The 26,270-nt window shown below is 45.8% G+C and overlaps 1 protein-coding gene across 2 annotated transcripts in view; it reads right to left on the minus strand.

Annotated features, from left to right (window-relative positions):
- DROSHA (drosha ribonuclease III) overlaps window positions 1-26,270 on the minus strand; it is a 604,359-nt gene that overhangs the window by 39,236 nt on the left and 538,853 nt on the right. For both annotated transcript variants that reach the window (XM_063922973.1, XM_063922974.1), the window contains one exon: window positions 24,199-24,304. In XM_063922973.1, the coding sequence (XP_063779043.1) occupies window positions 24,199-24,304 (106 nt within the window). The remainder of the gene's footprint in view (window positions 1-24,198; window positions 24,305-26,270) is intronic.

The raw sequence follows: 26,270 nt of genomic DNA on the forward strand, positions 1-26,270 counted from the left end.
AATACCATCTAGGTTCCACTTCTCTAGGCAGGCGATACCGAGAATGTACACGGACGTCAGAAAAAGACTCACCAGTGTCCTAAAAAATGCAGTTGTACCCAATGTCCACTTAACCACGGACATGTGGACAAGTGGAGCAGGGCAGGGTCAGGACTATATGACTGTGACAGCCCACTGGGTAGATGTATGGACTCCCGCCGCAAGAACAGCAGCGGCGGCACCAGTAGCAGCATCTCGCAAACGCCAACTCTTTCCTAGGCAGGCTACGCTTTGTATCACCGGTTTCCAGAATACGCACACAGCTGAAAACCTCTTACGGCAACTGAGGAAGATCATCGCGGAATGGCTTACCCTAATTGGACTCTCCTGTGGATTTGTGGCATCGGACAACGCCAGCAATATTGTGTGTGCATTAAATATGGGCAAATTCCAGCACGTCCCATGTTTTGCACATACCTTGAATTTGGTGGTGCAGAATTTTTTAAAAAACGACAGGGGCGTGCAAGAGATGCTGTCGGTGGCTAGAAGAATTGCGGGACACTTTCGGCGTACAGGCACCACGTACAGAAGACTGGAGCACCACCAAAAACGCCTGAACCTGCCCTGCCATCATCTGAAGCAAGAAGTGGTAACGAGGTGGAATTCAACCCTATATATGCTTCAGAGGTTGGAGGAGCAGCAAAAGGCCATTCAAGCCTATACAATTGAGCACGATATAGGAGGTGGAATGTACCTGTCTCAAGCGCAGTGGAGAATGATTTCAACGTTGTGCAAGGTTCTGCAACCTTTTGAACTTGCCACACGTGAAGTCAGTTCAGACACTGCCAGCCTGAGTCAGGTCATTCCCCTCATCAGGCTTTTGCAAAAGAAGCTGGAGGCATTGAAGGAGGAGCTAAAAGGGAGCGATTCCGCTAGGCATGTGGGACTTGTGGATGGAGCCCTTAATTCGCTTAACAAGGATTCACGGGTGGTCAATCTGTTGAAATCAGAGCACTACATTTTGGCCACCGTGCTCGATCCAAGATTTAAAACCTACCTTGGATCTCTCTTTCCGGCAGACACAAGTCTGCTGGGGTTCAAAGACCTGCTGGTGACAAAATTGTCAAGTCAAGCGGAACGCGACCTGTCAACATCTCCTCCTTCACATTCTCCCGCAACTGGGGGTGCGAGGAAAAGGCTCAGAATTCCGAGCCCACCCGCTGACGGTGATGCAGGGCAGTCTGGAGCGACTGCTGATGCTGACATCTGGTCCGGACTGAAGGACCTGACAACGATTACGGACATGTCGTCTACTGTCACTGCATATGATTCTCTCCCCATTGAAAGAATGGTGGAGGATTATATGAGTGACCGCATCCAAGTAGGCACGTCAGACAGTCCGTACTTATACTGGCAGGAAAAAGAGGCAATTTGGAGGCCCTTGCACAAACTGGCTTTATTCTACCTAAGTTGCCCTCCCACAAGTGTGTACTCCGAAAGAGTGTTTAGTGCCGCCGCTCACCTTGTCAGCAATCGGCGTACGAGGTTACTTCCAGAAAATGTGGAGAAGATGATGTTCATTAAAATGAATTATAATCAATTCCTCCGTGGAGACATTGACCAGCAGCAATTGCCTCCACAAAGTACACAGGGAGCTGAGATGGTGGATTCCAGTGGGGACGAATTGATAATCTGTGAGGAGCGGGATGTACACGGTGATATATCGGAGGATGATGATGAGGTGGACATCTTGCCTCTGTAGAGCCAGTTTGTGCAAGGAGAGATTAATTGCTTCTTTTTCGGTGGGGGTCCAAACCAACCCGTCATTTCAGTCACAGTCGTGTGGCAGACCCTGTCACTGAAATGATGGGTTGGTTAAAGTGTGCATGTCCTGTTTATACAACATAAGGGTGGGTGGGAGGGCCCAAGGACAATTCCATCTTGCACCTCTTTTTTCTTTCATTTTTATTTGCGTCATGTGCTGTTTGGGGAGTGTTTTTTGGAAGGGCCATCCTGCGTGACACTGCAGTGCCACTCCTAGATGGGCCAGGTGTTTGTGTCGGCCACTAGGGTCGCTTATCTTACTCACACAGCTACCTCATTGCGCCTCTTTTTTTCTTCTTTGCGTCATGTGCTGTTTGGGGAGTGTTTTTTGGAAGGGCCATCCTGCGTCACACTGCTGTGCCACTCCTAGATGGGCCAGGTGTTTGTGTCGGCCACTAGGGTCGCTTAGCTTACTCACACAGCTACCTCATTGCGCCTCTTTTTTTCTTCTTTGCATCATGTGCTGTTTGGGGAGTGTTTTTTGGAAGGGCCATCCTGCGTGACACTGCAGTGCCACTCCTAGATGGGCCAGGTGTTTGTGTCGGCCACTAGGGTCGCTTAGCTTAGTCATCCAGCGACCTCGGTGCAAATTTTAGGACTAAAAATAATATTGTGAGGTGTGAGGTATTCAGAATAGACTGAAAATGAGTGGAAATTATGGTTTTTGAGGTTAATAATACTTTGGGATCAAAATGACCCCCAAATTCTATGATTTAAGCTGTTTTTTAGTGTTTTTTGAAAAAAACACCCGAATCCAAAACACACCCGAATCCGACAAAAAAAATTCGGTGAGGTTTTGCCAAAACGCGGTCGAACCCAAAACACGGCCGCGGAACCGAACCCAAAACCAAAACCCGAAAAATTTCAAGTGCACATCTCTAGTTGAGACTGCTCTTTAATTTCAACAGATAAGCGTAAAGCATAATTCTTTTGAAGGGTGGAGAGCTGTAACTGCAACTCCTGCAGTATATCAGGTTTGCCACCATTGTACTAGAAACAATTCAATAAAAGCAATTTATTCAAAAGCTAGATGAAAATGTATTAAACTTATTATTTGGTTTTATCAACACATGCATTTTAAGATGTAAATATGTTGTCAGATTATTACAAATTATCCTGTGGTTTTTAACACCACATACTATAGTGCTATCGAGTAATCTTGTGACTGACGAGGTGTGTCTCCTAAACAGCAATGCCATAATATGATTTTTATTTTAATGGAGAGGAAAAAATAGGATTGTCTCACATGCTTTGAGCACAGCAGCTCACTGACAAATACATTTGGCGACAAAGGTGTTGGAACTCATAGCAACCAGATATTTGCTTTCATCTTCTAAAATACATACTTCCCACCTGTCCCAATTTAGGCATGACAATCCTGATCTGAGGGGATTGTCACACCATCCAAAGTATAGGAGCTTTGTCCCTATTCTGGTGCAGTAGGTAGAGGCATTGTATTGTTGGCTTCCCTTTTAACTCTGGGCATCATTAAAGTGGTGTTTTTGATAAGGGAAAGGAGGCGAAATAGTACTGTGGAAGTGCGAGACAAGTGGTTACACCCACAGTGATGTAGATACACCCTCCAAGTTAGGGCCATGCCCACTTTCAACCCTGTCCTGTTTTTCATATTTTTAAATCCAGCCCCCCTGATCTCACTCATTTTATGCTTTGCTGTAAATCAGAGAATGGGATAGCCGATAGCTCCCATGTGCCAGACGGTGATTAGAGAGCTGCGTGTGTGGATCATTGGGTCAACTAGAATTAGGTCAACAGTCAGTAGGTCAACCCCATATGGTCGACAGGGTCAAAAGACAGACATGTAAAAGGTAGGCACTTGAAAAAGTTGACTGGTACAAAGGTCAACACAGTCAAAAGGTCTATGTTAAACCACATTACTCCAATTAGTAAACCGCTTTGCTTGACCACTGTTCATGCAGGTTACTATTCCCAATCAGTCCACATGGATGGTAAATAATAAAAAAAGTTAAAAATAAATAAATCCCCGCACCCCCCAAAAAAAACTACCTTGTGTCGACCATTTGAACCTGCCGACCTTAAGCACTGTCGACCTTTTAAATGTCGATCTACCTATCATCTGGAACCAGAGAGCTGCAGTGTGATGAGGTGAGAGGGGCATGTTCTGAGTAACTTCGTATACATGTGGGTAAGAATTTTGTGGCAAGAGAATGTCTAAGGGCACGTGGGGCTATTTTGGAGCAAATAGAAGGTCTAAGTGGCATGGAGTGGAGTTTTAGAGTAAGTGAAGAGCATATAGAGGCATTTACAAAAAAATTATGTCAATGTGCCTTTTCAGGCTGCCCTTTTTGAAGGTTAGAGAACTGCATATGTGGCCCTTGAAGTACATCAGGACATTAATGTTCTAAATTATGTCTGATAAAAGCTATAGAAGGAATGCATTTATTTTCTAGACGAAAAGGTTGAGCGGTGGCTTGTGCAGCACAAAAACAGTACTATATTAAAATGATCACACATGTATTTCCAGCAGTAAATATGTGGTGATTTAATTTCACATAAATTACCATGTGGTTTTAAACTCAAATAGTGCTAAAGAATAAGGTCTCATTTTTCATCTAAGGCAAGCAGATAAGCAATACACAGATTGCAACACATCACAAGGTCACAGACTGAGAATGGTACTTAAAACAAAAAAAGAGGTTATTTCATCAAGTTTTCCTAGTTAATCCCAAAATGCAGACTACTGTATGTGAATGGCAAGGTCAGTCTCCCAAATAGCAGTATCATAATCCTGCCTATTGGAGATTTTATATTTTTAAATGGAGAGCAAGAAATACTGTATGAATGTCTCCCTTGCTCTCAGCACAGCTGCTCACTGACAAACACATTTGGCTGACAGTAGGATTCTCTAACTGTGCTGCACTGCAGTCCCCATGATGTCTTTGTGTTGGACAAACATTTTTAAAAGCAAAGATTGTGTGACTGTAAAATGTCTGTTTCCATGTTATATATTATACTCGGTGTGCTTGATTCCATTTTATAAATGTGTTATGTTTATTTCTAATTATGACTGTACTATTGTTATACATTATTTATATATTCCCTGTTTTTCCTATATTTTGGGGCAAATGCAATTCAACATGAGCTGCCCATTACGCTAGTCAGATTCCATAGGCTGCAAGTAGAATTTGCCATCTAGAGTTAATGAACATAAAATAATCTGATCCTTTGTTTATATTGATGGTTCTGCTTTTTCCACTTCCAGAGTATGGGCATGTACACCTGCAAATGATTTGCCAGAAGAACTGACATGCATATACAGAGTAACAAGGCATATTTGAAGAGACGAGTGGATGGCGAGGTGTTCCATTTAGAAGAAATGGAGATATTTAAAGATAAAATATTAGAATTTTTTACTTATATCAATTTTCCCTTTATATATTCATAACAGATAATCATGATTTCCTATGATCCCTAACAGAAAATTGTTAACTAACACTTATGTCCACTAATCTCTTCATTAAATAAAATTGTTGCAAAGGCAATTGCACAAAGTATGTGCTGTAAACAATAACAACCAGCATCCAACTCCATTCCCTACAGCAGTTCTGATTTTTGAAAAAAATTTACATGGCCAGGCACCAATTTTCGGAACAGCCACACAGGGTCAAACCTACAGTAGCAGAGCTTACAGGGCAACACCTTATATATATATATATATATATATATATATATATATATATATTAGGATTTTGATACCTACCGGTAAATCCTTTTCTCCTAGTCCATAGAGGATGTTGGGGACGACATCAAGACCATGGGGTATAGACGGGATCCGCAGGAGCCATGGGCACTCTAAAGACTTTTCATTGGGTGTGAACTGGCTCCTCCCTCTATGCCCCTCCTCCAGACCTCAGTTGTAGGAACTGTGCCCAGGGAGACTGACATTTCGAGGAAAGGAATTACTTAACTAGTGGTGAGATATCTACCAACTCACACCCTCAACCATGCCGCATACATGGCATTCAACATAACACATGCCAACAGGCATGAACCAATTGCAGCAACTTGCTGAACTAAAATAACACAACTTGTGTAACTGTAATAACTAAACTGCAGGTAAAATACGCACTGGGACGGGCGCCCAGCATCCCCTACGGACTAGGAGAAAAGGATTTACCGGTAGGTATCAAAATCCAATTTTGTCATACGTCCTAGAGGATGCTGGGGACGACATCAAGACCATGGGGTCTATACCAAAGCTCCAGTACGGGCGGAAGAGTGCGGATGACCCTGCAGCACCGATTGACCAAACTTGAGGTCTTCATCGGCCAAGGTGTCAAACTTGTAGAACTTAGCAAATGTGTTTGACCCTGACCAAGTAGCTGCTCGGCAAAGTTGTAATGCCGAGACCCCCCGGGCAGCCGCCCAGGATGAGCCCACCTTCCAAGTGGAGTGGGCTTTTACGGACGTCGGTAACGGCAATCCAGACGTAGTATGAGCTTGCTGAATCGAATTTCTAATCCAACGTGCAATAGTCTGCTTGGAAGCAGGACAGCCAATCTTGTTGTGAGCATACAGGACAAACAGAGACTCTGTTTTCCGTATACGAGCCGTTCTAGCGACATAGATTTTCAAAGCTCTAACTACATCTAGAGATTTTGAATCAGTGAATGTGTCAGTAACTACTGGCACTACAATAGGTTGGTTTATGTGGAAAGATGAAACCACCTTCGGAAGAAAACGTTGACGAGTCCTCAACTCTGCCCTATCTTTATGGAAGATCAGATAAGGGCTGTTGTGAGACAAGGCCCCCAATTCAGGCACCCGCCTTGCGGATGCCAAAGCCAAAACCATCACCACTTTCCAAGTGAGAAACTTAAATTCTATCTTTTGTAGAGGCTCAAACCAATCCGATTGAAGGAACTGCAATACCACGTTAAGGTCCCATGGTGCCACTGGAGGCACGAATGGAGGCTGGATGTGCAGAACCCCTTTCACAAAGGTCTGAACCTCTGGAAGAGAGGCCAATTGTTTCTGGAAGAACACTGACAAGGCCGAAATCTGGACCTTGATTGATGCCAATCGGAGGCCCGCCTCCACACCATCCTGCAGAAAATGGAGAAAACGTCCCAACTCAAACTCTTCCGTAGGAGCCTTCTTAGATTCACACCAAGATACATATTTTCTCCAAATACGGTGGTAATGTTTCGACGTTACTCCCTTTCTGGCCTGAATAAGGGTGGGGATGACCTCCTCGGGAATACCCTTCCTGGCTAGGATACGGCGCTCAACAGCCATGCCGTCAAACGTAGCCGCGGTAAGTCTTGGTACACACACGGCCCCTGCTGCAGCAGGTCCTCTCTAGGAGGAAGAGGCAGAGGATCTCCTATGAGTAACTGCTGAAGATCTGGGTACCAAGCCCTCCTTGGCCTGTCTGGGGCAATGAAGATTGCTCGAACCCTTGTTTTTCTTATGATTCTGAGTACTTTTGGGATCAGCGGAAGTGGAGGGAAGACATACACTGACGGAAACACCCACTGGGTCACCAGTGCATCCTCTGCTACTGCTTGAGGGTCCCTTGACCTGGAACAGTATCTCTGAAGCTTCTTGTTGAGACGAGACGCCATCATGTCTATTTGAGGAACTCCCCAAAGACTTGTCCCCTCTGCGAAGACTTCTTGGTGGAGGCCCCACTCTCCTGGATGGAGATCGTGCCTGCTGAGGAAGTCTGCTTCCCAGTTGTCTACTCTCGGAATGAATATTGCCGACAGAGCTTGTAGATGTTTTTCTGCCCAGCGGAGGATTTTTGTCCCCTCTGCCATTGCGGCTCTGCTTTTCATTCCGCCCTGCCTGTTTATGTATGCGACTGCTGTTACATTGTCCGCCTGGATCTGCACGGGACGGTCTTGAAGAAGATGTACCGCTTGTTGAAGGCCGTTGTAAATGGCTCTTAGCTTCAGAACGTTTATGTGAAGGCAAGCTTCCTGTTGTGACCAACGTCCCTGGAAGTTTTCTCACTGAGAGACTGCTCCCCAGCCTCGGAGACTTGCATCCGTGGTTACCAGGACCCATTCCTGAATCCCGAACCTGCGTCCCTCTAGTAGGTGAGAGCTGTGTAACCACCACGGGAGCGAAATCCTGGTTTTTGACGACAGGATTATCTTTCTGTGCATGTGTAGGTGTGACCCCGACCACTTGTCCAACAGGTCCCACTGGAATATTCTGGCATGGAACCTGCCAAACTGTATGGCCTCGTAGGCCGCCACCATCTTCCCCAACAACCGAATGCACTGATGGATCGACACACTTGATGGTTTCAATATCTGTTTTACCATTTTCTGGATTTCCAGAGGCTTTTCCAGCGGAAGAAATACTCTCTGAACTTCTGTGTCCAGAATCATCCCGAGGAAAGACAACCATGTCGTCGGTTCCAACTGTGACTTTGGGTAATTTATGATCCACCCGTGTTGTTGGAGTATTGACAGAGAGAGTGATATGTTTTGTAACAACTGCTTCCTGGATCTCGCCTTTAACAGGAGGTCGTCCAGATAAGGAATTATATTGACTCCTTTCTGACGAAGGAGAACCATCATCTCCGCCATCACCTTGGTGAATACCCTCAGCGCCGTGGAGAGACCGAAAGGTAACGTCTGGAATTGGTAATGGCAATCCTGAACCACGAATCTCAGATAAACCTGGTGAGGAGGATAAATGGGAACATGCAGGTAAGTATCCTTTATGTCCACCGGCACCAAGTAGTCCCCCTCCTCCAGACTGGCAATCACTGCCCGAAGTGATTCCATCTTGAACTTGAACCTTTTTAGGTAACCATTCAGATTCTTTAGATTTAGGATCGGTCTGACCGAGCCGTCCGGCTTCGGAACCACAAAGAGGCTTGAATAAAAACCCCTCCCTTGTTGTGACAATGGTACCAGGACTATGACCTGGACTTGACACAATTTTTTGATTGCCGCTGTTACTGCTTCTCTTTCTGACGGAGAAACTGGCAAGGTCGATTTGAAAAATCGGCATGGGGGAACGACTTAAAACTCCAGCTTGTACCCCTGGTATACTATTTGCAACACCCAGGGATCCAGGCCAGACAGAATCCAATCCTGGCTGAAGAGTCTGAGATGTGCCCCCACCCGAGCGGCCTCCCGCAAGGGAGCTCCAGCGTCATGCTGGTGATTTGGCAGAAGTAGGGGTAGACTTCTGCTCTTGGGAACCTGGAGCCACTGTGGGCTTCTTTCCCCTTCCCCTACCTGCAAAGAAGGGGGAACCTCTCATCTTTTTGTATTTATTGGGCCGAAAGAACTGCATTTGCGGGTGATAGGTCTTTTTTGCCAGGCGCAGAGGGCAAAAATGTCGACTTACCTGCGGTAGCCGCCGAGACTAACGCATCCAGGCCATCGCCAAATAAGGCCTCACCTTTATATTGGAGAGCATCCATGTTTCTTTTGGAATCTGCATCCTTGTTCCACTGGGCGAATCCACAACGCCCGCCTAGCCGATACTGCCATGGTAGCGGCTTGTGAACACAAGAGTCCAATATCCTTCATTGCTTCCAGCATGTAGACGGCAGCGTCCTTGATATTCCCTAACTTAAGGAGTATCTCATCTTTATCAATCGTGTCAATTTCTGATGACACGCTTTCTGACCATTTTTCAATAGCGCGACTCACCCATGCGCAGGCAATAGTGGGCCTAATCAGTGTACCATTGGTAACATAAATGGATTTCAATGTCGTTTCCATTTTGCGATCTGCCGGCTCTTTAAGAGAAGCCGTGCCAGGAGCAGGGAGAATTACCTTCTTTGTCAACCTGGAAAGTGCACTGTCTAACACCACTGTCTAACACAGGGGGTGACTCACTTTTTCCTGTCCTCAGCCGGGAAGGGGTAAGCTATGTGAATCCTTTTGGGAATACGAAATCTTTTATCAGGATTCACCCACATCCCTTCAAACAGAGCATTTAGTTCATGTGAAGGGGGGAACATGACTTCTTTTCCTTACATAAATACGCCTTCTCCTGAGGTACAGGAGTGGTTTATGTAACCTCCAACACGTCCCTTATAGCCACAATCATATATTGTATATTTTTTGTCAATTTATGATCCATCTCTCTGGATTCACTATTGTCGTCTCAAGAGTCAGAATCCGTGTCGATATCAGTGTTTACAACATTTGCAAATGGTCTCTTATGTGACCCAGAGGGGCCACCCGCATAAGGAATAACAGCATCCTGAAAAATCACATCTTCCACAGATTTTCTCCAGCATGCAGCCTTAGATTCAGATTTATCTAATCAAAGGTTAATCAGATGCATACGGTCACGTATCTCTTTCACCCATGCAGGCTCTTGGTGTGCCGGTAGCGCCACCACATTACAACTCTGTGTCCCTAAAATGGCTTCCTCCGGGGAGGAACTCCCTGCCTCAGACATGCCTCACACGTGTACAGCACACCAACAGACACACTGGGACTTATTTTGGGGACAGGCCCACAGTAAAATCTGTCAGAGGGACACAGGATAGGAGCAGCCAGTTCACAATCCCAGTACCAGTATTTCCTGTGAACACAGTATGTCCACAGACTAACAGCGCTTTTTAAATAGTAATATACACTATCAAATGCACCACAATCGCTTTGTGCCCCCCTTAATAGCACCCTGTACTTGTCAGAAGTGGAGGAGAGGACCAGCGTGTTCTCTGCAGCCTGAGGAGAGAGAGAAAATGGTGCTGAGTAGTGTGCTGGCTGCCTGAGGAAGAAGCTCCGCCCCCGCAATGGAGCGTCCTTACACTCATACAAACACTATAATATTTATACTGGCGGGGGTAGGGCTGTGCCAGCGGCAACTTATGCCCCCTTTTAGCCAGTTTGAGGTATTTTTCTTGCTGCCCAGGGCGCTCCCCCCGCGCCCTGCACCCTGTAGTGCCTGTGTGTGTGGGCAGCAATGGCGCGCTGCGCTCCCGCTAGCCGCGCCGCACCTTAGTCATCACTTACTTGAAAGAAGATCATTCTTCTTATACTCACCTGTCTTCTGACTTCTGGCTCTGTGAGGGGGGTGACGGCGTGCTGTGGGAGTGAGCATCTAGACACGGCTAGCGTTCAGTTCCCTTCAGGAGCTAATGGAGTCCTGTCAGCCAGAAGCAGTGCCATAAAACTCTGAGGAAGTTGGTTCTGCTTCTGCCCCCTCAGTCCCACGAAGCAGGGAGTCTGATGCCAGCAGATCTCCCTGAAAATAAAAAACCTAACATAAGTCTTTTCAGAGAAACTCAGTAGAGCTCCTCAGAGTGCATCCAGTCGACCTGGGCACATTTCTAAAACGGAGGTCTGGAGGAGGGGCATAGAGGGAGGAGCCAGTTTACACCCAATGAAAGTCTTTAGAGTGCCCATGTCTCCTGCGGATCCCGTCTATACCCCATGGTCTTGATGTCGTCCCCAGCATCCTCTAGGACGTATGAGAAATATGTATATAGTTATAGATATATATATACATACACACACACACACACACACACATATATATATATATATATATATATATATTAGGGCTGGGCAAGTTAACGCGATAATATCGCGTTAACGCATTAGCTAATTAACGGGCGACAATTATTTTAACGCGCACCGGCAGCTGACTTGGAAGGACAGAGGCTAAGCCGCGGCGCTATTCTAACTACAATGCCGTCCGTGAGCCAATCGGAGGTCACGGACCGGCAGCCAATCAGGAGCTGCCATTTGGCAGCTACTGATTGGCTGCCAGCCCGTGACCTCCGATTGGCTCACGGACGGCATTGTAGTTAGAATAGCATTGCAGCTCTGTTCCTCCTTGCCGTGGCTGCCTGGCGGTTCGCAGGCAGCTGGCCCTGTCCCGATCTTTGCTGCTGCCTCCCGGGTCCCCTCAAAATTTAAGTTTTGTAGAATGCAGGGGGGAGGAATGGGCAGCAGTGCAAGTATGCGGGAACTTAGATATCTGGCACTGGGGGGGGGATGTATACCTGGCACTGGGAGCATATCTGGCACTGGGGGAACTTGTGTACCTGGCACTGGGGTATAACTGGCACTGGGGGCATATCTGACCCTGAGGGGCATGTATACCTGGCACTGGGGGCATATCTGGCCCTGGGGGGCATGTATACCTGGCACTGGGGGCTTATCTGGTACTGGGGGATATCTGGCACTGGGGGCATATCTAGCACTGGGAGGACATGTGTACCTGTCACTGGGGGCATATCTGGCACTGGGCGGACATGTGTACCTGGCACTGGGGGTATATCTGTCACTGGGGGGCATGTATACCTGGCACTGGGGGAATATCTGTCACTGGGGGGGCATGTATACCTGGCACTGGGGGCTTATCTGGCACTGGGGGATATCTGGCACTGGTGGGACATGTGTGGTGCATACAGTAGTTAGCAGCAGGCAGCCATGGAGACCGTGACAGCGCCGGTGCCATTTCAAGTGTATTGGTGGCCACCAGCGAGCCAATAGGAACTTGAGTACTGGCAGCCAACCAGGAGCGCAATACACTACTTTTGAATTCATTATTGAATCTTGCGCATAACAATGCGATTAATCTATGAAAATCATGCGATTAATCGCGATTAGAAATTTTAATCGTTGCCCACCACTAATATACACACACACACACACACACACACACACACACACACACACACACACACACACACACACACACACACACACACACACACAATGTGCTCTATCTTATGTAAAATCAATTTTTAAATTGTCTGAAAGGACCACAATACAGTAATTACCTACTTTTTCTATGCAGATGCTAATCCTATCCGTGGAATATAGACCAAGGTAAACATTGTGGATTTTTCAGACAATTTTTATATTCCACCTCCACCTCTGCCTGTCCTTCCAACTCATGTCCCATACTCATTCCTGTCCCTCTTATTATCACAGCACTGTCCTGTCCCTCTAAGAGATGAACCTTCCTACTTCATTTCTCATGCTTGCACCTCCTCCATCAACCTCATCTGTAAGTGTTCTCTTATTATGGGTGGCTGTATTACAGTACGTATGGTTTGAGGCAAATTACAAATAATAAAGATGAAAATAAACATGCACGCATATTAAAAATAAGAATTTACTTACCGATAATTCTATTTCTCGGAGTCCGTAGTGGATGCTGGGGTTCCTGAAAGGACCATGGGGAATAGCGGCTCCGCAGGAGACAGGGCACAAAAAGTAAAGCTTTAGGATCAGGTGGTGTGCACTGGCTCCTCCCCCTATGACCCTCCTCCAAGCCTCAGTTAGGATACTGTGCCCGGACGAGCGTACACAATAAGGAAGGATTTTGAATCCCGGGTAAGACTCATACCAGCCACACCAATCACACTGTACAACCTGTGATCTGAACCCAGTTAACAGTATGATAACAGCGGAGCCTCTGAAAAGATGGCTCACAACAATAATAACCCGATTTTTGTAACTATGTACAAGTATTGCAGATAATCCGCACTTAGGATGGGCGCCCAGCATCCACTACGGACTCCGAGAAATAGAATTATCGGTAAGTAAATTCTTATTTTCTCTATCGTCCTAGTGGATGCTGGGGTTCCTGAAAGGACCATGGGGATTATACCAAAGCTCCCAAACGGGCGGGAGAGTGCGGATGACTCTGCAGCACCGAATGAGAGAACTCCAGGTCCTCCTTAGCCAGGGTATCAAATTTGTAGGATTTTACAAACGTGTTTGCCCCTGACTAAGTAGCCGCTCGGCAAAGTTGTAAAGCCGAGACCCCTCGGGCAGCCGCCCAAGATGAGCCCACCTTCCTTGTGGAATGGGCATTTACATATTTTGGCTGTGGCAGGCCTGCCACAGAATGTGCAAGCTGAATTGTATTACACATCCAACTAGCAATAGTCTGCTTAGAAACAAGAGCACCCAGTTTGTTGGGTGCATACAGGATAACAGCAAGTCAGTATTCCTGACTCCAGCCGTCCTGGAACCTATATTTTCAGGGCCCTGACAACATCTAGCAACTTGGAGTCCTCCAAGTCCCTAGTAGGCGCAAGGCACCACAATAAGCTGGTTCAGGTGAAACACTGACACCACCTTAGGGAGAGAACTGGGGACGAGTCCGCAGCTCTGCCCTGTCCGAATGGACAAACAGATATGGGCTTTTTTGAGAAAAAAAACACCAATTTGACACTCGCCTGGCCCAGGCCAGGGCCAAGAGCATGGTCACTTTTCATGTGAGATGCTTCAAATCCACAGATTTGACTGGTTTTAAACCAATGTGATTTGAGGAATCCCAGAACTACGTTGAGATCCCACAGTGCCACTGGAGGCACAAAAGGGGGTTGTATATGCAATACTCCCTTGACAAACTTCTGGACTTCAGGAACTGAAGCCAATTCTTTCTGGAAGAAAATCGACAGGGCCGAAATTTGAACCTTAATGGACCCCAATTTGAGGCCCATAGACACTCCTGTTTGCAGGAAATGCAGGAATCGACCGAGTTGAAATTTCTTCGTGGGGCCTTCCTGGCCTCACACCACGCAACATATTTTCGCCACATGTGGTGATAATGTTGTGCGGTCACCTCCTTCCTGGCTTTGACCAGGGTAGGAATGACCTCTTCCGGAATGCCTTTTTCCCTTAGGATCCGGCGTTCCACCGCCATGCCGTCAAACGCAGCTGCGGTAAGTCTTGGAACAGACATGGTACTTGCTGAAGCAAGTCCCTTCTTAGCGGCAGAGGCCATAAGTCCTCTGTGAGCATCTCTTGAAGTTCCGGGTACCAAGTCCTTCTTGGCCAATCCGGAGCCATGAGTATAGTTCTTACTCCTCTACGTCTTATAATTCTCAGTACCTTAGGTATGAGAAGCAGAGGAGGGAACACATACACCTACTGGTACACCCACGGTGTTACCAGAACGTCCACAGCTATTGCCTGAGGGTCTCTTGACCTGGCGCAATACCTGTCGCGTTTTTTGTTCAGACGGGACGCCATCATGTCCACCTTTGGTATTTCCCAACGGTTCACAATTATGTGGAAAAACTTCCCGATGAAGTTTCCACTCTCCCGGGTGGAGGTCGTGCCTGCTGAGGAAGTCTGCTTCCCAGTTTCCATTCCCGGAATGAAACACTGCTGACAGTGCTATCACATGATTTTCCGCCCAGCGAAAAGTCCTTGCAGTTTTTGCCATTGCCCTCCTGCTTCTTGTGCCGCCCTGTCTGTTTACGTGGGCGACTGCCGTGATGTTTTTCCCACTGGATCAATACCGGCTGACCTTGAAGCAGAGGTCTGCTAAGCTTAGAGCATTATAAAATTACCCTTAGCTCCAGTATATTTATGTGGAGAAAAGTCTCCAGACTTGATCACACTCCCTGGAAATTTTTTCCTTGTGTGACTGCTCCCCAGCCTCTCGGGCTGGCCTCCGTGGTCACCAGCATCCAATCCTGAATGCCGAATCTGCGGCCCTCTAGAAGATGAGCACTCTGTAACCACCACAGGAGAGACACCCTTGTCCTTGGATATAGGGTTATCCGCTGATGCATCAGAAGATGCGATCCGGACCATTTGTCCAGCAGATCCCACTGAAAAGTTCTTGCGTGAAATCTGCCGAATGGAATTGCTTCGTAGGAAGCCACCATTTTTACCAGGACCCTTGTGCAATGATGCACTGACACTTTTCCTAGTTTTAGGAGGTTCCTGACTAGCTCGGATAACTCCCTGGCTTTCTCTTCCGGGAGAAACACCTTTTTCTGGACTGTGTCCAGAATGATCCCTAGGCACAGCAGACGTGTCGTCGGGATCAGCTGCGATTTTGGAATATTTAGAATCCACCCGTGCTGTTGTAGCAGTATCCGAGATAGTGCTACTCCGACCTCCAACTGTTCCCTGGACTTTGCCCTTATCAGGAGATCGTCCAAGTAAGGGATAATTAAGACGCCTTTTCTTCGAAGAAGAATCATCATTTCGGCCATTACCTTGGTAAAGACCCGGGGTGCCGTGGACAATCCAAACGGCAGCGTCTGAAACTGATAGTGACAGTTCTGTACCACGAACCTGAAGTACCCTAGTGAGAAAGGCAAATTTGGGACATGGAGGTAAGCATCCCTGATGTCCCGGGACACTATATAGTCCCCTTCTTCCTGGTTCGTTATCACTGCTCTGAGTGACTCCATCTTGATTTGAACCTTTGTAAGTGTTCAAATTTTTTAGATTTAGAATAGGTCTCACCTAGCCTTCTGGCTTCAGTACCACAATATAGTGTGGAATAATACCCCTTTCCTTGTTGTAGGAGGGGTAATTTGATTATCACCTGCTGGGAATACAGCTTGTGAATTGTTTCCCATACTGCCTCCTTGTCGGAGGGAGACCTTGGTAAAGCAGACTTCAGGAGCCTGCGAGGGGGAAACGTCTCGACATTCCAATCTGTACCCCTGGGATACTACTTGTAGGATCCAGGGGTCCTGTACGGTCCCAGCGTCATGCTGAGAGCTTGGCAGAAGCGGTGGAAGGCTTCTGTTCCTGGGAATGGGCTGCCTGCTGCAGTCTTCTTCCCTTTCCTCTATCCCTGGGCAGATATGACTCTTATAGGGACGAAAGGACTGAGGCTGAAAAGACGGTGTCTTTTTCTGCAGAGATGTGACTTAGGGTAAAAACGGTGGATTTTCCAGCAGTTGCCGTGGCCACCAGGTCCGATGGACCGACCCCAAATAACTCCTCTTCCTTTATACGGCAATACACCTTTGTGCCGTTTGGAATCTGCATCACCTGACCACTGTCGTGTCCATAAACATCTTCTGGCAGATATGGACATCGCACTTACTCTTGATGCCAGAGTGCAAATATCCCTCTGTGCATCTCGTATATATAGAAATGCATCCTTTAAATGCTCTATAGTCAATAAAATACTGTCCCTGTCAAGGGTATCAATATTTTTAGTCAGGGAATCCGACCAAGCCACCCCAGCTCTGCACATCCAGGCTGAGGCGATCGCTGGTCGCAGTATAACACCAGTATGTGTGTATATACTTTTTATGATATTTTCCAGCCTCCTGTCAGCTGGCTCCTTGAGGACGGCCCTATCTATAGACGGTACCGCCACTTGTTTTGATAAGCGTGTGAGCGCCTTATCCACCCTAAGGGGTGTTTCCCACCACGCCCTAACTTCTGGCGGGAAAGGGTATACCGCCAATAATTTTCTATCGGGGGGAACCCACGCATCATCACACACTTCATTTAATTTATCTGATTCAGGAAAAACTACAGGTAGTTTTTTCACATCCCACATAATACCCTCTTTTGTGGTACTTGTAGTATCAGAAATATGTAACACCTCCTTTATTGCCCTTAACAAGTAACGTGTGGCCCTAAAGGGAAATACGTTTGTTTCTTCACCGTCGACACTGAAATCAGTGTCCGTGTCTGTGTCTGTCGACCGACTGAGGTAAAAGGACGTTTTAACGCCCCTGACGGTGTTTGAGACGCCTGGACAGGTACTAATTTGTTTGCCAGCCGTCTCATGTCGCCAACCGACCTTGCAGCGTGTTGACATTATCACGTAATTCCATAAATAAGCCATCCATTCCGGTGTCGACTCCCTAGAGAGTGACATCACCATTACAGGCAATTTGCTCCGCCTCCTCACCAACATCGTCCTCATACATGTCGACACACACGTACCGACATATAGCACACACACACAGGGAATGCTCTGATAGAGGACAGGACCCCACTAGCCCCTTGGGGAGACAGAGGGAGAGTTTGCCAGCACACACCAAAGCGCTATATTTTACAGGGATAGCCTTATAATAAGTGCTCCCTTATAGCTGCTTTTATAAAATCACAATTTCGCCAAATTTTGCCCCCCCTCTCTTGATTTAACCCTGTTTCTGTAGTGCAGTGCAGGGGAGAGCCTGGGAGCCTTCCTGACCAGCGGAACTGTGTGAGGAAATGGCGCTGTGTGCTGAGGAGATAGGCCCCGCCCCCTTTTCGGCGGGCTCGTCTCCCGCTTAAAAATGGATTCTGGCAGGGGTTAAATATCTCCATATAGCCCCGGAGGCTATATGTGAGGTATTTTTTGCCAAAAAAAGGATTTTCATTGCTGCCCAGGGCGCCCCCCCCAGCGCCCTGCACCCTCAGTGACTGCCGTGTGAAGTGTGCTGAGAGCAATGGCGCACAGCTGCAGTGCTGTGCGCTACCTTAAGAAGACTGAGGAGTCTTCTGCCGCCGATTCTGGACCTTCTTCTCTTTTCAGCATCTGCAAGGGGGCCGGCGGCGAGGCTCCGGTGACCATCCAGGCTGTACCTGTGATCGTCCCTCTGGAGCTAATGTCCAGTAGCCAAAGAAGCCAATCCATCCTGCACGCAGGTGAGTTCACTTCTTCTCCCCTAAGTCCCTCGATGCAGTGATCCTGTTGCCAGCAGGACTCACTGTAAAATAAAAAACCTAAGCTAAACTTTTCTAAGCAGCTCTTTAGGAGAGCCACCTAGATTGCACCCTTCTCGGCCGGGCACAAAAACCTAACTGAGGCTTGGAGGGGGGTCATAGGGGGAGGAGCCAGTGCACACCACCTGATCCTAAAGCTTTACTTTTTGTGCCCTGTCTCCTGCGGAGCCGCTATTCCCCATGGTCCTTTCAGGAACCCCAGCATCCACTAGGACGATAGAGAAAAACCATTGATCTTGTATAAGACGCATTAAATATATTTTCCACCTTCAAGCTGCTTTGTCTCACCATACTGCTTTGGCGACATTAACTAGACCCATAGCTTTTCTGCCATCTGCACCATGTATTTCTGATGCCGTTTCTGCAGCAAAATATTGCTGTGCTCTCTGCATTGGATACTGCAACAAGATTGGCCTGATACACACTGGTTGAAACACATAAGCTTTGTCTCATGTGCAGTTAGCTGCTAGAGCTGCCATCATTACAGCCATCTTTGAGATCTGTGGTACAGATAATGTGTTTACCATAGGGATCAATGACTTGGATAATAAGCTTTCAAGTCCACAGTGTGGCCAGTGATCGCGCTGAGCCCCCTAAAAAGTGGGTCCCAGGGACCCCTCACTTTTAAAAATTGGGGTCCAACCGGTCCTTTTCTGGGTCCCATTGGGTTAAAGGCTCTTATTGATCTTAATCTTATTTGGACACCACAAAAAAGAGTTGCAGGGGGGGGGGGGTTGGGGTGACAATGCTGCTGGGTTGTGTAGCATGCAGGACACCCTGCACCAGAGCTGTAACTAGACATTTTGGTGCCCTTTGGCAGAAAGTGAATTGCTGCCCCACCTCCAAGACCCCAGCATATAGGCAGTTGCAAAAATTTAGGGGCGTGACTTCATGGGGAAGGGGCGTGGCCACATAATAGTGCCAATTCACATTACGCCACACAGTAGTGCCGCTTATACACATTGCACCAAGTAGAACTTCCTATACACACTGCGCCAGTTAGTGCACGTTATACATATTGCTCCAGATAGAACACATCATACACAATGCGACAGGTAGAGCACGTTACACACATTGCGCCAGATAGAGCATGTTATACAGATTGCACCAGATAGAGCACGTTACACACATTGCGCCAGATAGAGCACGTTACACACAATGCGCCAGGTAGAGCGCGTTACACACAATGCGCCAGGTAGAGCACGTTACACACAATGCACCAGGTAGAGCACGTTACACACAATGCGCCAGGTAGAGCACGTTACACACAATGTGCCAGGTAGAGCACGTTACACACAATGTGCCAGGTACAGCACGTTATACACATTGCGCCAGGTAGAGGATCACTTACACATTGCAGCCACCACCTCAGACTCCCACTACTTGATGTGCAGGCTAGAGATGGTGTAATATGGCCAGGGAGAGAGAGAGAGGGGACAGGATCCAACCTGCTGTTGCTACTGGCTACTATTACATGTCTCCCTGCAGCTCAGCCTCTTGGGCTCCATGAGCTGAATGTTCAGAGCAGCCCTCACCCCTGGCTTGTGCCTAGCCCTGTCCTATGCTGGGAGCTGGCTGCACACAGTAATAACTGTATGGACACTGCGGCCCTCCCCCACCACCTCCGAGCTCCGTTCACAGCACAGCCTAATAAATCAAGCAGAGGCTGCCGCTGATCTCCATAAATCCCGGGTAGTAAGGGAGTGTGTACAATGAGAGCTTCGTGATGGATTACATAGAGAGGATCAAGGACGGACTTTGCTAGGGGATGCGAACACTAGCACTGACGTGCGGACACTAGCACTGACGTGCGGTAGTGCACTGTAGCCGCCCTTTCCCTCCTTCACTGCCAGATCCTCCTGTGCGGTGTGCGCCTGGAACATACTCCCCAACCCCATCCCCGCTGCGCTTACTGAAGCATGCAGGACTTCAGAGGTGCGTGGCCCCCCCTCCCCCATGTGATTCATATCTAAAACAGCGCGTCAGCCGATCAGAACTGCAGCAGCGCCAGCACTGAACAGGCTGGTAGCTGCTGGGTTATGAATACACACTCACAGACGGTCACTCACTGTCGCGGCCAGAGCGCCCGGGAAGCAGGGAAGAGTCAAATACATTTTTTCTGAATGGGTGTGTCCCTGGGGACGCGCTCCACTCAGATTGGCTAGAGGTGTAATGATTGATGTCTCCCTTGACCAAGAGGCTCCTTCTCCACATATTTAGTTCTCTCTGCAGCCGGACAAGGTAGAAATCAATCATTACACCTCCAGCCAATCCCAGTGGAGCGCGTCCCCGGGGACCCACCCATTCAGAAAAAGTGAGTCCCTGGACCTTCATATTGGGTAAAATACGCGCTATGCCGCGTTTTTGCGATCACTGGTGGCGAAGGTAGCGAACTGTAATGGTGGTAAAATGCATTTTCTGTACCTAATTGAGAAGCCCAAGGGGTATATTCAATTAGCAGCGATAACGGACTTTTCGCGCGAAAAACCGGACTTTTCCCGCAAAACACAATTACAGCCTATTCAATTTTCCTGGAAAATTTATCGGTGATAATTTTTACACTAATTTCACTTCACCTACTCTGAAGCAGGTGAAAAGTTGGGAAAAGTCACTATTTTAAGGTAAAAATGTTTGGATATGGTACAGAACTCCTGGGACACCCCCCTTAATGACTAATTAGGCACGTTGAGGTTTTTAATTATTTTTAATTGGCCAATAATGACATGTCATTTTTGGGGTGAAAAAGTACAAAGTGATGGAAATTGGGGTTCAAGGTATGGGACAGGTATATTGGGGTGCTTTATGAGTGGGACAGGTGTTTTTAGGCTTGCAGATGGGAGTAATCGGTCTGTTTCCACTTTTTTTTTTTAAAGTACCCTAAAATGACCCAAATATATACTTATACCCATTTTCATGTACCCCAAATTTAATGAGAGCATTTATTTTGCTCAAAAAAACTTGCTTTCTATCATTTTTTTGCATTTTTAAAAAAATGCATATAACAGTCATTTCACACAATTTAAGTCCCCAAAAACGCTCTAATGTGATCTCTAACACACTTCTCTTCTGTTTTCCTATGTTAGTTTAGCATTTTTTGGGGTACAGGCTGATTTCCCCATTTTCACCTGCACTTTTCACTGCAAGAATTTTCACGTGAAACCCGTTTGGAATTAAATAGGTCGAAAAACGGAGCATTTTCGGGGCAATTTTCGCCCAATTGCTGCGACAAATTTTCGGGCGAAAAATTGCCGCAAATTTGCGGATAATTGAATACCCTAGTAAAAGTTCCAAGAGGACATGTAAAATCCAATAAACTAACAATCATATTAAAATGGAAAACCTCTTTATAGCAATTATGGTGTTTTAAACAAACAGAAAGGTATTAAAGGAAAAATCCATTGTGTAAATAAAACTGCATGTACAGTACAAAATATTTCACATTGTTTGTGCTCGTGCAATCAGCCATACTAATGTTGTGTTGTGTTCAACATGAGCTGTTAAATGTCTGAATAACATGGTTAAACCCAGAGGGCGGGATGTAATGACGGCCAAGTTCGGCGGCCGTGCGAGATGCCGGCTGAACTAGGATGATTTTTTAAAGGGGCAATCACTTACAAGGCAAAAACATGCCTTATAAATGATTGTCCCTTTAAAAAAAATCTGTCGGCATCCCGCATGGCCGCCGATCTCGGGTGGCATTACAGCCCACCCAGAAAATCTGATTAATAATCTTATCTCCTGGTGTCTGAATTTGCCGTTTTTTGGGGGGGAAATGTATGGCTTCTTAAGGGCACGGCTTGTTGAGCTTATCAATGAGCTGTCCTGGGATCTCTGTCAGCATTACAGCGCCAGTACATACAGTTACATCTGACAAGCAATTGATGTCAATTTAATGTTCTCAAAAGGGATGATTTAAATAGGTGAATCACAAAGAGAACTGCTTGGTGGTGCACTCGTATTGTAAGAAATAAAAAAAGTAACGTTTTATTAGTTTAAAAAATAAATATGATCTCTGCCAGCAAGTTTATGTAACCAGATTACATCCTAAATCGTTAGGCTCATGTTTGAGATCATTTTTTCACAATAAAAATGCACCACAAAGGAGTTCTATTGATTCACATCTCTGACTCACCCTTTTGAGTATGTTGCTATTCAACTGCTGTGATTTGGCCAGTATGTCCTTGATTCTAAGTAGTTGTTTTTTCAGATGATATATCCCTTACCAATGCTCTATCCTGTCGGGGATAAACCTCTTTGTTTTTTAGTCAATCTAATGTTGCCTGCATCTTTCAGAACTGTAGGTACATTTTGTTCCCTGAAGCTTATTTGCCTGGTTGAGGGTTCAGGATTTCCAGCAAGCCATCAACTTTCTGTCTGTGCTTGCAGCTGCTCCTCCCGAAAACAGCATAAAGTATTGTCGCTGGAAAATGTACAGTTCGATTAATCTAATAAATGACCAGGTCAGCATATGTGGTGAAACCAGGCACGCTCATTAATTATTGCATGCAAAAATGTATCATAATATGATAAAGACTGGCAGGACATATAAAAAATATATATATATTTTCATCAAAATGTAAATGCTACAAAAACTATTACTATTGAACAACAATTTGAGCATATTAGCATGTTTGTGTATCCTAGTTTATTAGAAGAGACAAGTCTGCTTTCCAGTTAAGACCTGCCATTCAACCTGTATGGAGTTCCTCCAGTGTGGGCTTATATTGAAGCAATCAGAGAGACAAATGTATCCTGCAGCTTGTTTGAAATCCAAATTCGATTAACAGCTCGTACACAAAGTATCTATGGTAGTTTCTATAAAAATAACATGGGTGCAATCTCAGTTGCAACCATCCACAGCAGAACTGCTAGGCACAATCCCCTGGGAGCATCTAGCACCAACTACAAAATAAAAACCATCAGCAGGATGTAATGGAGTCCAAGATTGCCGGAGGTGCGGGTTGCCGTACAATCTAGAATTTTTTTAAAGGGACAATCACTTACAAGGCATCATTTTGCCTTGTAAGTGATTGTTCCTTTAAAAAAATGCCCGAGATTGGCCATCAACCCGCACCTCCGGCAATCTCGGGCGCCATTACATCCCGCAGATTATTCCTGTTGATAACCTGATAAATTTGACTCAGGAGGACAGGATCCACCCACCCAGTCCACTTCAATAGTTCTTAATTGTGACATTAGATGTGTTAAGAGCACGTTTTCTCTAGTTAGGTTGCTGAAACAAAAGTTGAAAGATGCAGTATCCGATTGCTTTTACCATTTAAATACCCGATTCAATTACATAGGTTACCATAGGGCCATTAAACAATGTTTCAAAAAGGCTTTCCCCAAAGAATCAAAGATTAAAACGAGTGGAGCTTGGTCATAGAACAACTTCTGCTTTTGCATGGACGCTTACACAGGGACAAACAGAAGGTCACAGAGTAGCATATAATTACAAGCAGAACTATATAGAAAAGAAATTAAAAGTATATATATATATATACATCTATATATATATGTATATATATATATACATATATATATATATATATATATATATATATATAACACCCATAGAAATAGATTATTCAGATCTGGATAAAAACAAAACAAATCCTTCATTACTTTTTGACTTTACAATCAGTAACACCAAGCAGCTAGCTTCCCTGGTACAAATCAGCTGTACACAGAGCCTAATGCTGCTATCCATGAAACAAGCACTATATGAGCATACAAAGCGTATCACTGATTACATTATTGATTTGTCAAACTGAAGAAACAAAGACCACAGGAAGCTCCAGGCCCATAAATCACTGTGCCATGTTACTGCAACATATTTTTTTAAATAACCCACAAATCTCCGGCAAGGAGCCACGGTGACTGAGCACCTAGTTATTCATCAAAGGCAGAATAATTCTGTAACTGCCCGACTCCGCCTGTACTGCCAGCCTTCTCGGAGCGTGATTTATGTGGTTCTCACCGTTAAGTGGCCCTCGTGATGATCAGGGAAATGTATGAATAAATATTCTGAGGCTACCAGCTGCATTATAGAGTCACCCAGGAATTCCATCCGCTGGTTGTGGCCTCTGGAGAGGAAATGAAAGAAACAAGCATTGATAGGCAGAAATCAATAATCACTCGGGGAATAGCAAATTAAAATAAAAAGCCCTATACACATGTTTTTTAGTACGGCGACAAAGGAAAATGCTGTTCAAGAAATGGTTTAATTTTACAAGTAAACATGAGCATAAAGATGAAAGCATTGCTGTTTTGCCTTGTTGCCTGAGTCCAGAACAAAAATAGAATGTATGACCTGCCTTTCTGTGTCAGATTATCACATTACAAGCATGGCACTAGCTAGCATTACATAGAAACTATCAATACAAGTTGTAAATAAATAAATGGATGATCAGAGCTTTCTAGCACCATTCAGTAGATTTGTAAAGACGATGACACAACCCGTTCCACAGGCTGAAGCATACATCCACATACATTTAGCAGCAAAAACGGTTATGTTACGTCCATAAGACAAATTAGGCCAAATCAATTAAATGTGATGTTGGAAGGTGACGTCATCGCCGATACTTAAGGTAGTCCAAAATCAAACATTTTAATCTGCATATTTACATGTGTGCAAGGTACTGTATAATAAGCAATGCTACAGTCAAGATATGCAATCATAAGGAGCATTACCACATCTTTCAGAAAGCAGATCATCATTGTCGCATTTAGTTGGATTTGTTTTCTTGAAATAAGCCAGTTGTGGTGCATTATGCTATATCTAACATTGTACAGTGGCAGAAGGTTTTCACTTGGTTCAACAGGTTTTAATTTTAAAGCATACATTCTTTTTATATTAAACATGAAGAATAGATACAAAAATAAGATTTTACTTACCGGTAAATCTATTTCTCGTAGTCCGTAGTGGATGCTGGGGACTCCGTAAGGACCATGGGGAATAGACGGGCTCCGCAGGAGACAGGGCACTTTAAGAAAGAATTTGGATACTGGTGTGCTCTGGCTCCTCCCTCTATGTCCCTCCTCCAGACCTCAGTTAAGGAAACTGTGCCCGGAAGAGCTGACAGTACAAGGAAAGGATTTTGGAATCCAGGGCAAGACTCATACCAGTCACACCAATCACACCGTATAACTCGTGATAAACTTACCCAGTTAACAGTATGAACAACAACGGAGCATCAGATCAACCCTGATGCAACCAACATAACCCTTATTTAAGCAATAACTATGTACAAGTATTGCAGAAGAAGTCCGCACTTGGGACGGGCGCCCAGCATCCACTACGGACTACGAGAAATAGATTTACCGGTAAGTAAAATCTTATTTTCTCTAACGTCCTAGTGGATGCTGGGGACTCCGTAAGGACCATGGGGATTATACCAAAGCTCCCAAACGGGCGGGAGAGTGCGGATGACTCTGCAGCACCGAATGAGCAAACACAAGGTCCTCCTCAGCCAGGGTATCAAACTTGTAGAACTTTGCAAAGGTGTTTGAACCTGACCAAGTAGCCGCTCGGCAAAGCTGTAATGCCAAGACCCCTCGGGCAGCCGCCCAAGAAGAGCCCACCTTCCTTGTGGAATGGGCCTTAACTGATCTAGGCAGCGGCAACCCAGCCGCAGAATGAGCCTGCTGAATCGTGTTACAGATCCAGCGAGCAATAGTTTGCTTTGAAGCAGGCGCCCCAAGCTTGTTGGAAGCATACAGGATAAACAAAGATTCTGTTTTCCAGACCCTAGCCGTTCTGGCTACATAAACCTTCAAAGCCCTGACCACATCTAGTAACTCGGAATCCTCCAAGTCACGAGCAGCCACAGGCACCACAATAGGTTGGTTCATATGAAAGGATGACACCACTTTTGGCAGAAATTGTGGACGGGTCCGCAATTCTGCCCTGTCCATATGGAAAACCAGATAGCGGCTTTTTTTTTTTTAAAGTTAGAATTTTTTATTGAGGTTGATCAGAAGTCATAACATTAACAAGAACAAACTTGTACAGGGTAAGGATACTGAACAAGAAAACAAACATTTTACACA

Source organism: Pseudophryne corroboree, chromosome 5, assembly GCF_028390025.1.
Source record: "Pseudophryne corroboree isolate aPseCor3 chromosome 5, aPseCor3.hap2, whole genome shotgun sequence".
Taxonomy (NCBI): Eukaryota; Metazoa; Chordata; class Amphibia; order Anura; family Myobatrachidae; genus Pseudophryne; species Pseudophryne corroboree.